This window comes from Oryzias latipes, chromosome 2, assembly GCF_053564925.1.
Source record: "Oryzias latipes strain Hd-rR chromosome 2, Olatipes_Hd-rR_3.1".
Taxonomy (NCBI): Eukaryota; Metazoa; Chordata; class Actinopteri; order Beloniformes; family Adrianichthyidae; genus Oryzias; species Oryzias latipes.
This window is the reverse complement of record NC_136238.1, coordinates 29,616,732-29,630,302: the sequence shown is the minus strand read 5'-3', so window position 1 is coordinate 29,630,302 and position 13,571 is coordinate 29,616,732. Positions and strand designations below refer to the sequence as shown.

The 13,571-nt window shown below is 42.2% G+C and overlaps 6 protein-coding genes, 1 long non-coding RNA gene and 1 other non-coding gene across 12 annotated transcripts in view; 3 read left to right on the top strand and 5 right to left on the bottom strand.

Moving 5' to 3' along the window:
- Positions 1-13,571, top strand: part of LOC144987110 (uncharacterized) — a 463,057-nt gene that overhangs the window by 65,153 nt on the left and 384,333 nt on the right. The gene's annotated exons all lie outside the window — the stretch shown is intronic.
- LOC144986832 (NACHT, LRR and PYD domains-containing protein 12-like) overlaps positions 1-13,571 on the bottom strand; it is a 457,161-nt gene that overhangs the window by 325,182 nt on the left and 118,408 nt on the right. The window lies entirely within an intron of this gene.
- Positions 1-13,571, bottom strand: part of LOC144986638 (uncharacterized) — a 337,370-nt gene that overhangs the window by 262,301 nt on the left and 61,498 nt on the right. The gene's annotated exons all lie outside the window — the stretch shown is intronic.
- LOC144987834 (uncharacterized) overlaps positions 1-13,571 on the bottom strand; it is a 74,421-nt gene that overhangs the window by 31,318 nt on the left and 29,532 nt on the right. The window lies entirely within an intron of this gene.
- The window catches only part of LOC144988513 (uncharacterized), a 111,831-nt gene that overhangs the window by 72,828 nt on the left and 25,432 nt on the right, over positions 1-13,571 (top strand). The window lies entirely within an intron of this gene.
- On the bottom strand, positions 3,720-3,925 carry LOC144990723 (small nucleolar RNA U3). Its single transcript, XR_013654681.1, has one exon. It is a non-coding gene; the product is annotated as a small nucleolar RNA U3 (small nucleolar RNA).
- Positions 5,575-7,753, top strand: LOC144990532 (E3 SUMO-protein ligase ZBED1-like). Its single transcript, XM_078944054.1, has 6 exons — positions 5,575-5,936; positions 6,092-6,183; positions 6,267-6,473; positions 6,540-6,653; positions 6,752-7,009; positions 7,115-7,753. Exons 1-6 carry the CDS (start codon positions 5,858-5,860, stop codon positions 7,751-7,753), a joined length of 1,389 nt encoding a protein of 462 aa, XP_078800180.1. The 5' UTR covers positions 5,575-5,857.
- LOC144987789 (uncharacterized) lies at positions 10,667-12,896 on the bottom strand. Its single transcript, XM_078937207.1, has 3 exons — positions 11,649-12,896; positions 11,382-11,487; positions 10,667-11,299 (listed from the first exon to the last, which is right to left on the bottom strand). Exons 1-3 carry the CDS (start codon positions 12,350-12,352, stop codon positions 10,709-10,711), a joined length of 1,401 nt encoding a protein of 466 aa, XP_078793333.1. The 5' UTR covers positions 12,353-12,896; the 3' UTR covers positions 10,667-10,708.

Genomic DNA, 13,571 nt, shown 5'->3' with positions numbered 1-13,571 from the left:
ACTTTTCTCCTGTTTGGAGATTTTCCTGAAAGTTCCTGTGATCCTGCAGGAGTCAGTTCTGCTCAGCCTGCAGACCAAACAGAAAAGACTCTGGAAGCTTCCACATGTGAAACTTCAAGACAAAGAATCCAAACAACAACATCTGATTGGTTGACTTTTGGAGGGAAAGCTGCAACAGTCTTCTGTGATTGGTTCAGCCGTCCCTGCCCCCACTAGTCCACTGCAGAGGGGGCAACATTCCAGGGGGGGTTGGTAATCTGCTCCTTCTATTGTTTCTGCCCCACTGGCTCTTTCAAAATAAAGGCTTGTTGTAGCAGAAACCTGAATGGAACATCAGAATGGACTCAAACTGCTGCTGGTTTCAAAGCCTCGTTCTCAACTTCCAGCTGAACTCTTCATGAGTTTGAGCGTCTGAGACAAACTCTACAGTTGAACAACAGCAGTGAAAATCTCCATGGATGTCAACTGGGAGAGAATCAACAGGAAATTTCCAAGAGTTTCTGCAGGAACTCATCACAAAGTCAGGAGCTGCAAGGCCTGATGGGAGATCTGGGATTCTATTGTGACATGGAGGAAACTCCTTCAAACAGGAAAGATTTCATCTGACACGATCACTTTGATGTAAACATGAAGATGGATCCCAGTGATTCAGCTGAAAAACATCCCATAATACTGTTCTAGATGGTTCTAGAGTGGTGTGGAGATTTCTAGTCTTTTCTGCGGTGAGAAGGTTAGGGTTAGAAAATAGAGATTTTCTCTCATGACCTCAATATTCATGTGAATTTATAAACTGTAACCCATAATTCAGAAAAATGTACCCGGTAATTCCAGAATAATCCTCACACATACAGCAAATAAAATTTTACTCAAATTGAATACAATTTTACTCTAAAAAAGACCGTATTTGGTACCAGTCTAAATAGTCAAATTTACTCTCCTAACAGAGGTAAAATTCTACAGTTTAGATCCAGATTCCAGCTCAGACCAGGAAAACAAAGACGTTCATGGATCTATTTGTCTGCAGGAGGATCAGAATGGAGCAGAGCAGAGAGACTGTGTTCTGCAGAGTTTAGTTTTTAATCTACAAGCTTTTATAAACTGTTTCTGTTCATCAGGACACGATTTTCTTTAGGTTTTTTTGACACAGGAACGATTTTTTAACAAGATAAAAAATATTAATGAAAAACATTTATTTAATGTTTCTTATTGCCTTGGGTAAACATTACATAAAAACAAGGTTTTAAAAATAAATGTTTTCAACCATTTGGCTGAGCAGGAAGTTCAAGGATGTGTGATATTATTTCAAATGTAGTGTTGTTCCCTGTCAAAACACAAAAGAAAACTTTTATTTGGAGTCTTGACAACAAAATGGAGCAGGAAATAAAAGTGGAGATGAGAAGTTTTTGCCTCCTTTCTCTGCCTGTGATGTGATGGAGGCTTCAGTTTCTGTCTCTGCTGCATCGACTGTGGGAGCAGAAGTTCATCAAACCTGACTTCTCTGTTCTTTCTTTTTAGAGCTCATGTTTGCACAAATATACATAGATGATAAAAGCTTTTCAAAAGTGACTCAACTCTTTCCACAAAGTGCCAACAAAAACCTGAAATCACCACATTCTGACCTCAATCCAAGGTGACAGAAAAGTCCTGATCTTCTTTCTACACTCAGTACCTTTTTAATGTAGAGACAGAAGAACATTAGGAAAATCATTTTATTCAGACTTCTTGATTATAATAAAACAAATTACAGAGAAAAATTCATCAAAAAAGGGAAAGAGAGGAGAGGAACCTGAGGTAAACCTGCAGGATGTAAACATTTCTGTCAGCATCTTAACAGCAGCAGCTTTGATTGGTTTAGATCAGGGGTCGGCAACCTTTTTTACTCAAAGAGCCATTTGGGACCGCCCCTAATAAAAAAGAAAGCACTCGGAGCCACAACCCGTTATGACATCATTATATATATTATGCATGTATATATTATTCAAAGGTGCTCATTACGTCGATCGCGATCGACCGGTCGACCTTCAATGACATGAGTGTAGATCACGGGCCAGAAAAGATTAAAAAAAAAAAAGTACTTCTTTAAAATCCACCAGCCAATCAAAATCCTCACTGAGAAGTAAGGGACTTGATTGACATGTAGATTGGCCAATCGGACATCATCTGAAGCATGCGTCGCTGCAAATGCACATTATGTTCTTTAAAGGATGATACCGCGGCCGCGTTGGGAGGAGCTACTGGTTCTGGTCTGATCGCTGCATGGAGCGATGTGTTTATCAATGCTTGGTAGACACTGAGAATGTGGAGAGATCAGGTTTATTGTTTTGAAGAGTTCTACTTAGTAATCATGTTTCCATGTTTGACTTCATAAAATCATCCCAGAGAAAGTCTCTGCTTCAACTCCCGCAGGGAAAGCTGCGTCTCAATCTGACGCCCGTGTTTCCATCTCTCTGACAGAGTTTGAAGCTAAAGCCCCTCCTCCGCCTCTCCACCTGCTTTTCCTCTCTACCTGTTCACCTGTTCACATCCTCTGCAGCTGAGATTTGTTTCACCCGCGCTCCTCAGTGTGTCTTACACAGAGCGCGCAAAATACGGTAGTCGGGTCGCTCCAGCGCCGCACAATGTGGGGCATTTCGTGAAAGAGCCGGACGCAGGTTATAGCGGGGATAGAGCGGGTTAAGCAAATGAATGGAAGAAAGCGGCCCGCTGAAGAAATATTCAATATTGTACACATTTTATTATTAGTCTGAACTATCTTTTATTTAGAATTTTTTTTCATTTTATCAGTCCAGTACGGGAAAAAAACACAATCAAAACTTGTGTTGGGCGGATTTGTCTGGGTCTGGCGGTTTTCAGATGACTTTTGGGCTGGAAACCTGTGACTCTATCTGGCAACGCTGGCGCGAACTCTCAGTCTGTCATCAGCGAGTTGCTCTCTGCCCCACGGCACGTCAAGTTCCCGGCAGAAGATCGGAGTGTTTATTGAAGCCGCCCCGCGTGCCTCTCCCTGCTATCAGCTCTGCAGTTCTCGCCCGATAAGTACGAGATCATTACGAAGCTGTTTTTTACGTGGCTCGCGCTTCGTGCGGAGCCAGCAACGCCTTTGAAATGCCATGAAAAATGAACAAACTAAAATAAAATTTAATTATTATAAAATGCTCATTATTTTCCAAAGTCACAGGGAGCCACAACAGATGGATGAAAGAGCCACATGTGGCTCCGAAACGATGGGTCGCCGACCCCTGGTTTAGATCATAATGGTTTGTCTTAATAAACATAAAATTCAGTTTTCTTCATCGTCTGAGGATATGGAGCAGCAGTTCTGAGGTGAAGCAGAAGGACAAAGAGAAGTGGTGGAGTACAGAACATCTACAATGAAATTCATCTAAAATATTTAAAATAATCCTTGATTTAACCATCAAAGATGTTTGACCTCCATCCAGACACATTTAGGATCTCCAGCTGCAGAAAAATGTGTCAGATTTCTGTGTCGCTTCCTAAAGCTGAGAAAAAAACATTTTCAACTTAAGATTTTCAAATTACAGATTAATGAAGAGAAAAAAAACACAAACATGAAATAAAACAGGCTTATAAATCTACACAAAGACTGAGAAGGATCCCAGTGCATCATGGGATATCCCCTTTTATCAACTGAGACTGTTGTGGCAGAACTCATTACAACTCGTTACAAAAATCCATTTCAGGTTCCAACAAACCAACAGTCCACTCAGACAATGTTTCCTCCTTCAGTGTCACATCCAGAAACACTGAACAGTCTTCATCAGTGAAGAAGATTCTCATCTTCTCACCAGCTTCCTGCTCTGAAGGAAACATCTTCATTCATCATCATGGACAGCCAGACCAACCTCTGTAGAAACACAATCCTCTAGTTCCAGACTAAAGAAATGATCCCTGAAAGTAGAGTCTTAGTGAGTTCTGGATGTTGTTTGTCCTCTTCTGTCTGCAGACAGGAACTCCTGCTCCTGCTCTCCTCCTGCAGAAATGTGTGCTGCAGATGCCATGTTAGCCACTAGAGGGCAGCACAGCAGCTTCAGTCTTTGTCATTGTTGCTGTGTGAGCCTGAAGGAGCTTCAAAGTGAGCTGCAGCTTGGTTCAGACAAACCTCCACATTCACACACAGATGTGATCCTGAAGAAGTCTGAACAGAACATTTCAGGAGAACTCTTCAGTCCAGAACATGAGCCTGCATTGTTCCTGAAACTGGGATCAGAGTTCTGCTCTCTGCTCCAACAGAACCACCTTCATGAGCTCCTGGGGCCTGTTGCACAAAAGTAGGATAAGGGATTAAGCCAGGATATCTTGGTGATCCTGGCTCAATTGATCCCCAATCCGGTTGCACTAAAGCTGGATAGGGGGCAGGAGGATATGTTATGGTATAAATTACCATGGAGATTTATTCTGTGGAGCTAGCCTGCTCCAGACCAGGCTAAATTCCAGGATCTATTTAATCTCACCCCTAACGTCAGTCAGCAGTCGCCAAAAATGGAAACCAATAGTTATTTCACTGCTCACTATACATTGTTATCACATATAACTACACCCACTGTCATTATTTAAACGTTCGTGATCATTAATTTCAATAATTTTGGATAAATAATGAGTTTTAGATGATGTTGCTATCTTTCGATAATTTACAGTTTCCCATAGACTATAAGGCTATATGTAAAATGATAGAATATTAGGGCCACAGAGGGAAAAAAGACAAGTCATAATATTGTAACCAGTTGTTTTAAAGGAGGAAAGTTGTTAAAATGACAGATGTGGGGCATTTCATGAAATTCCACTAAGTATGGTTTCATAAACGAAGACATGCTGATGTGCCAGAATATGAAGTATCACATTGTCATAACTATCAAAACTGTAAAAAGAATATGTTGCTTTTCTGCAGAAAGAACCAGCCTCATAAATTTATGACTTTATCCTTTTTCCTCAGTGGGGCCCTAGTACTCTGTCATATAAACAAATACACATTCCATATGAATATGAAAACACAATGTGTAACATTATGTTCCTTTATTGAATAAGGACAAAACAAAGCAGGTAAACTACACTCACACTTTGAATGAACATAAACAAATTATGGAAATGATTTCCACATGATTAGATAGCGTTACTTGAAAATAAATGAATCATATTGGTCCTACTTAATGTACTTAGGTTCAAACTAATACATTTAAGTTGATTCAATCTAAATACTGCAGTTGGACCCAACTTTAAATTAATATTGTTGCTCACTCTCAGAAGATAAAAGTTGATCCAACTTAACTGAATCACTTCAATTGGTCACACCTCATTAAATTAAGTTTATTCAACTTAAATTTGTATGACTACCTAACACTAGGGATGGCCCGTTTGACACGGGGCTTCGGCGCGCAGTTCACCTTCATAAAACAGTGTTTCGGCACAATGTTTCGAAGCGTGTGTCAACCAGCGCAGATCACGTGATTGATGACGTATGACGCGCCAAATGCATCACTCGCCTGAACCAGGTTTCAGATCTCAGGTGTGTTTGATCAGAAGGGCGCGCTGTTGTCTATAAATACAGATGAATCCCAAACAACGTTTCCCGACCAGCTCTGTTGTTTCCCGTGTATCGTAAGAATCAACGTCATGGCACCCGGTAAAAAACGTTCTGTGGCTTGGGATCATTTCAACTTGATTTCTCCAAATAAGGTAATACACTATTAACGTTATTCTATTAGTAGCCATTGCTGATTATGTCAGTTTTATAGGTATGTCTGTCAGTTGAAAAGAATCATTTTTATTCTTTCCATTTCTTTTTTAGGTGCAATGTTTGATTTGCAAACATGAATTTGCATTTAATGACAGTACATCCTCCATGATGCGACATCTCCGCTCCGTTCATCATGTTGAAAGTCCGCAGTCGGCAAATCAAGCTTTCAATCCACCTTGTATTGGTAATAAGAATATATCCAACTACTGGCACACTAAAAACTGAAACAGATAGCTCAGTGGAAAAATCAGTGACATGTGAATGCTGAGGTTCCGGGTTCGAGGCTCAGCTTCAACAATTAATTTTTTATTTTTTTATCTTCATATGTATATTTTGCAGTGTCAAGAAAGCAAGAACTTGATTCTGCATTGGTGGATATGATTGTAATGGATGCACAACCATTTTCAATTGTTGAAGACAAAGGCTTCAAGGTAAGGTGGCTAATATTATATAGCATTTACATTATTTATGTTTTTGTGTACATAATAAGCTGTATTTTATGTGTCACTATTAGGCTTTTGTCAACCTTTTGGACCCATCCTACATAATTCCTAATAGGAAGGCCTTGAGGACAATGGTGGAGGAGAAGTACAAAGCCAAAAAGGAGAAGGCTTTAGATGTGGTTAGCAGGGCCTCTGCTGTCAGCCTTACAGCAGACATGTGGACATCCATTAACATGGACGCTTACTTGGCTGTAACATGCCATTTTATCACCGAGGAGGTAGGTATCCCCTGCTTTGTGCAATGCTTTGGTTTATGTATCTCAGTTTGATTTTGTTCATTCTAGGTGGAGCTGGCCTCTGTGGTCTTGGGGGTTCTGAAGTTTCCCCAAACCCACACTGCAGCTCACTTGGCTGAGGCCAAAAATCTTCTCATGGAAGAATGGGGAATTAAAGGGAAGGTGCGAGCCAGATCAATAAAGTACAAGATCATTCATCAATATGGCCTCCCAATACCTAATATACATGATTTGTGAACATGTTGTAATCTTTCTTCCAGGTGACAGGCCTGGTTACAGACTGTGCTCCCAACATGGTTGCATGTGCTAATATATTACTGCTTCGGCACATAATGTGTTTTGCACATATGCTTAATTTGGTGGTGAAAAAGTCCCTTGCCCAAACCCCTGAACTAGAGGATATCCGAAGTAAGGGGCGTAGGATTGTCGGCCTTTTTAAATCCAACACCACAGCGAAGGAGAAGCTGTCAGAGATGCAGCGACAGCTGGCCAGGCCAGAGCACAAATTAATACAAGAGGTGAAACATTTTCTTTTTTTTTATCTAAGATTTTACATGTTTTTGCAGTTGTTTATTGTGTTACTTTCTTCTCTCCTTTAAAACGTGCTTGCTGTCTTATCTTAGGTGGAAACAAGATGGAACAGCACATTTAATATGTTGGAAAGGCTGTTTAAGGAGAGAGAGCCACTGGGGGCAGCTCTGGCCACCCTCCATACAGACCTTCCTCCACTCACCTCAGAGGACTACCAGGCCATACACCACTGCTTGAGCGTTCTTTCACCGTTTCAAGAGGCCACAGTTGAGCTTTCGACAGAAAAACGAGTGTCAGCATCCAAAGTCATTCCCATGGTCAAAATGCTGAAACATTACATCTCAAGCAGGTGTGGTCAGATCACACACCCACTTGGTGAAAAACTGGCCACTAACTTGAAGAACAATCTCCATGAGAGGTTTTCAGCTCTGGAGAAGGTCACTGCTCTGTCAATGGCAACCTTGTTGGACCCAAGGTTTAAAGAGCTGGGGTTCTGTAGCCAAGGCTCCGCCCACACGGCCAGAGAGCGACTCACTAAAGAGTGTGCTGCAACAATGCAGGCGCTACTTCCAGAGACACAGCCACAGTCGCCACCTAGAGAAGGTCCTTCAAGTCAGCAGGAAGATGGTGGTCTCTGGGCCCTGCTGGACAGGCATGTGGGGGTTCAACAGCAGGTGACCAGCACAACTACCAGTGCAACAGTGGAGGTTCAGAGGTACAGTAAAGATTAGAATCCTCATCATAACTTCTGCTCATTTTAGACTGGTGCATGACAATAGGCTATTAATGTCCTTCTAGGTACTTAAAGGAACCTCACATCCCAAGGACTCAGGACCCACTGAGATACTGGGTTACCCACAAGGGTTTATACCCACATCTCTACAAGCTGGCAATGACGTTTTTATGCACACCAGCTTCATCTGTGCCTTGTGAGAGGATCTTCTCCAAGGCTGGCGAAATCGTCAGCCAAAGACGAAACAGGCTGAAGCCCAGCACAGTGGAGAAAATTCTGTTTTTAAATAAAAATCTATAACATGTATCCCACCCAGTCATGTTAGACCCTGGTTCACAATCACTCATTCTCACTTTATACATGGCATTCACAATGTAACACAAGCACTTCTCACAAATCTTCAAACATTGTCTTTGTTTTATTTCCACACTGAAGTGTTACAAGGGCAAGGAACTTAGTGGAGTAGATGATATATGTCCTGTCTGCCACCAGATGCCGCTGTTCTGTGTGGTTTCGAAGCCCCAAATGCTTCATTCATTTTTCTGGCACATTTACACGAAGCCCCATGAGAGCTTCATGGGGCTTCGATTCCCATCCCTAGCTGAGAGTTCCCACACGAACCACGTATCGTCCTTTCTGTCCAAAAACCTCACAAACGTCCCAACAAAACACCACCGTCCTCTCAACACAAGCTAACGATGCTAGCCTTCTAACAAGCTAACGCTGCTAGCGCCTCGTGCTGTTTTTCTTCTTTGTTTGGCTAACAGCATCATGGTGCTTTAGCGCCACCAGCTGGTCTGGAGTGTTGTCTGTCGCTGATGTTATGATGATGGTTGCAAAAAAAAGCCCTTTTAACTTGACTGGCAAATAAAGTTTAGAGTAAACAGTTTATTTTCAGGAGATAAAAATAAAATCAAAATAGAAAAAACTGTATCGAGGAAACTTTTTGAGCGCTGTTGTGACGTCATCACATTGGCTACGTTCACACTGCAGGCTGAAACGACCCAATTCCGATCTTTTCATGACAGTCTGAATGACACAGATCCGATCTTTTCAATTGCGACCCAGGCCCCATGGGTTTGCCGTCCTGATTCCGAATTGTAGCCGTTCTTTTCAATTGCGACCGCCGACTGACCGGGCAGGCCACATGATTCCGAACCGTACGTCATCAATACGCTACAAACGTCATCATTCTGCGTTAAATTAGGCGGGAACGACGACGAAAACAGCAACCATGGCGGACGCTGCATCTGAGACCAGTCAGTGGAAGGGAAGCAAGGTGACCGATTTGATCAGTATATGGGGCGATCGTTCTATCCAGGCAAAACTTGAGGGCTCGTATAGGAACAGGGCGGTTTTTGAAGAAATTGCGAGAGAAATGAACGAGCGGGGATACAGAAGATCCTGGCTCCAGTGCCAGAGAAAAATTAAAAGCCTCCGAGCAAAATAAAAGGAGGTAAAGGACTGGAACAAACAAAGTGGCCGTCAACGGATTACATGTCCGTTTTATGAAGAGCTGGACCGCATTTTGGGGGATAAGCCCAGCGTCCAGCCAGTTGAACTGTTGGACAGCTGCTTTGCTCAAGAGGAGACGGAGGAGGAGAGCCCAGGTCCCGCAGCCGTCGCAGCCCGTTCTGCGTCCACAAGTGAAGAGCTTGCATCATCTTCAGCGTCGTCTGTAAACAGCAATGGATCCTCCACATCAACTGCATGTATGTTCTTGGTTGTATTCTGATCGTTTTCTAACCCCATTAACCTCTTAACCCCCACACCTGAAGACTTTTTCTACTGTTAAAGCTTCTTAGAAAAAAAGCTACGAAAAGGTTATGTAAATGCAACAAAAAAAGCAATGAAAACGTGAAAAAAAGAAATAACAAACCTGATGGTAGTGCAACCAAATTTGACAGATGGGTGATCTTTTAAAAAAAGTCAAAAAGTGATGGGAACACTGTAAGACCAGTTTCATAGCTGTCAAATGATATGTTAGTCTGGGGTGAAGGCTGAACAGCATAGTATTGTTTAAATGGCCTTAAATAATCTGAATAATTTCTAGATATAAACTGGCACGCTTGGCCTTTTTACTGTTGTACTAATAAAACAAATAATCTTGGTAGTCCTTATTTTGATCTTATTTTTGTTGTTTTTTACAGCTACTTCTGCCAGGAGCAGAAAAAGGAAATCTAAGATGGAGGCAACGCTGGATGCATTTGCAAACAAGATCACCACTGCCCTGAAAGAGGATGACACAGACATCTTACTTAAGATGCAAACAGCTCAGCATGAGCATGAAAAAAAAATGTTTGCCATGATGACACGGTTTATGGAGAGATCATTCCCGCCTCCACAGCCACAGTCATACCAAGCCCCAATTAACCCTTCTCATCTTTACAGCCCAATTCCTTCGCCTACTCCTTCCACGCGGTTTCCTGTGGCTTCCTCTCTGTCTCCCACCCCGCGCCGGCCCTTTTTCCCAGATTTAAATCGACTGCCCTTCAATAACACTTTTCAACATCCTCATCTCGATCAGCCTTTTTCCCAGGCACCGGGACACACACAGGCTTTTAACGAGGATCATCTGCAACCCTCCCAGTGCAAAGATGATGAAACTCACTATACGAGTTTCTAAATATTCTAAAACATTTATGCCAGTTCAGGCAGTAGGTTTTGCACAACGTTCAAGTGTGACAGTCACTTATATGTAAAATTTTACTCAAGTTTTTAAAATAAAGTTTTATATGTCCTGAGGTTATTTCTTTTCATTTGTGTCCATTTTGCTTTGAAATAAGCTCCAGCATACAATTTAATCCTAGTGTAGGCCTAAATAAAGTGTTTTTAATTGAATTCCTTTTTAAATATATTTAACACTTAATGCAAATCAACTCACTTACAAATACCACATGAAACATCGGAATGGCTTTTAAAAAATGAAGTGTAACTTTATTTTACACACAAGTCAAGTAACGTCAAAAAATGATGCAAGACTTTTAAAAACAGATATCAGAATAATGAAGACCTTGTAATAGTAAAGACAGAAACTAACTTTATATGGACAGATAAACATTGAGGCCAAAAGGTACAAAATGTTAAACAACCTTGAAATTACTGTGACATCCCAGTTTGTGGCTAAACGTTGGCTAAAGAAAAGCTGAGTCAATGCTTCTCTTACTCTTGATGGCTGCACATCAACAAATCCCCTTCCTTCAGCCCATCTCTCAGCATTAGGAACATTTCCACCAGCCTCTTCATAATTCTCCCCGTGCATTTCACACAAGTTGTGGAGTGTGCAACATGCACCGATTATGGTGGGGACGAGGGAAACGTCCACATCCAGCCGTTTAGCAAGGCACCTCCACCGGCCCTTCAGTCGGCCGAAAGCGCACTCCACAGTCATCCTGACTCTGCTGTGGCGCACATTGAAGTTCCTCTGCTCAGCTGTCAGGGTCCCTGTGTCACAGTACCCTTTTAACAGCCAGCTTCGAAGGGGATAAGCCGGGTCACCGAGCAGCATGATTGGCACTTGAACGTCCATTATCTCCTCAGTGCCCTTACGAGTTGAAAGCACAAAAAGATCCGAATAAATAAAAGACATTGTACACATTTTACATCACTATTACTGGATTACTCACTGGCGGGAAAAGCTCCCCTCTCTCTGCGAGTGAGTACACATGGGAATTCCGGAGAACCCTTGCATCATGGACACTCCCTGGCCATCCAGCATAGATGTTGGTGAAGCTGGTGGAAGACCGTGTTAGATTACTCAACAGTGTTCTGTTTCCTATGTACAGTATTTTCAAGGATAATATTCTTGCAGATGTATATGGTTCTATCAAAAGAAAGTGAGGCAAGTATAGTACTTAAAACGATAATAAAAGTACAATATCTATATTTCTTACCAAAATCGATGATCCACGACACCCTGGAGCAGAACTGAATGCCACCCTTTGCGGTTGAAATACTCTGTGTGGTTATCCTCTGGAGCAATGATGGGGATATGACTGCCATCAATAGCTCCTCCACACTGCGGGAAACCCCATCGCTGCTGGAAGCCTTCGATTACCTCTTGCAGGTCACCGCCTTTGGGCAGTTTGATGTACTGGGGCATGAGGACACGGCGAACTGCCTCGCAGAACTCGCGTACAATGGAGCAGACTGTGGACCTTGCTATGCCGAACAAGTTTGCTACCGTACGATAGCACGCGCCTGTTGCTAGCCAATACAGTCCAACTCCAACGCGTTTCTGCACTGTTATGGGCCGCCGCAGACACGTCTCCTCTCGTGACAGAGTTAATCGAAGGCGCTCACAGACGTAATTGAAGGTGGATCTGGTCATCCTAAAGTTACTGATAAATTCTGCCTCAGTGAAGCCACTCACATCAGTATCCCACCACTCCTGGCTGCGACTCCGCACCCAAACGTTCCTCTCTATCGACGTTGATAGCACAGCTTCACTATACGCCATGGCCAAAACCCTCGCTCTCCTCCTTTTTAACTTTCTTCTGAAAATGAGAAGACTGTTATAGTCCCGGCGACTTCGTGATAATAAAATCAATAGTGGTAAAAGTGCTCCGCTGTTGGCAACACAGTTGTCGGCATCCATTGTTCACGTTAGCTACTTCCGCAAACAACGAGTGACGTCGTTCACCGTTGAAAACTCTTCTGCGCATGCGGGTCTCGTTTGGGTCGTGTCACGGTCACACTGTAGATCACAAAAGTTCGGATTTACTAGGAAATGTGAACGGTCTAGCAAACAATTCGGATTTTTTCAAAAATTCGGAATTGAGCATTAAGCCCTGCAGTGTGAACGTAGCCCAAATGTTTAACGTCATATTCAGGAGTTCAACTCTGAAAGCCACCATGACATCATAGACATTAAAGACCCTGTTACCTAGCAACCAAACACAACAAACTGTAGACTATTCAAACTGGACATTTTGGGGCAACAATTCTTTTCTAACTCAAGTTTTGATGAAAAATCCAAATGATGGAAACAGATTGTGTAAAGGAAATGAGGATCTATTGGTGAGTCACAGTCCTGGAAACATGAGTTGTGCTCTGATGAAGACGCCTGATCCAAATGTGGATTTTTGAAATGTTCTTCATGAGATTCAAACTGATTGAAGCTTTGAATTAAAGGTGTCAACACATTTCTGCATTGGATTCATTCTGTTTCAGTGTCTAAGGTTGGTTTTGTAGCAGAAACCAAGTTTTTGTTGAACAGTAGCGTTTGAAAAAGCAGAAAGTGGCTTTGAAGATGGTCAGGAGAACTTCTTTGAAGAGGAGGACTTCTCCAAACAACTACAACCTTAGAGGAAGTTTTCTGAGCATTCATAGAATGCTTTTACAATGACTCATCATTTTCCACAAGAAGCTAATGAGTTTTTCCAAATGCATGCTGGATATTCTTAGTTCTAGCTTGGAAAGCACTTTGTGGGATTTCCCTGGAAAACCTGCTTTATCAATCATTTTGGTCTCTTTTTCTTCTTCTAAGTTCCAGCTTGGTGAGTCTGAAGGTCGCCATGGCAACCACTGTCCAGGTCAAAGGGAGGACCACGGCCATCCAGTCTCCAGGCTTTTGGATTGATTTTGATTTGATAAACATTTGTTTCCCACATTTTAATAGTAGAATTCAACACGGGACATATAGTGGATTGTAAGAATAGGAACAAAAACAGCAACAACAAAATAATCCTCCTCCCCTTAAAACATGCATTTGACTCTGAACAAGTCTAAAACAAATCCAAGCAAAGACCAGCGCTGGGGCTCCTGCTAGTTTCTTTTAGAAGAGCCTGCCTCTTCAAAACATAGAATGTTCAACA

Coding starts and splice junctions, on each gene's coding strand:
- LOC144990532 (XM_078944054.1), top strand. CDS start 5,858: ATGATGCGACATCTCCGCTCCGTTCATCATGTTGAAAGTCCGCAGTCG. Junction 6,474..6,539: donor GCCATTTTATCACCGAGGAG/GTAGGTATCCCC, acceptor TGTTCATTCTAG/GTGGAGCTGGCCTCTGTGGT. Junction 6,654..6,751: donor AATGGGGAATTAAAGGGAAG/GTGCGAGCCAGA, acceptor TCTTTCTTCCAG/GTGACAGGCCTGGTTACAGA.
- LOC144987789 (XM_078937207.1), bottom strand. CDS start 12,352: ATGGATGCCGACAACTGTGTTGCCAACAGCGGAGCACTTTTACCACTA. Junction 11,488..11,648: donor GTCGTGGATCATCGATTTTG/GTAAGAAATATA, acceptor GTCTTCCACCAG/CTTCACCAACATCTATGCTG. Junction 11,300..11,381: donor GAGGGGAGCTTTTCCCGCCA/GTGAGTAATCCA, acceptor TCAACTCGTAAG/GGCACTGAGGAGATAATGGA.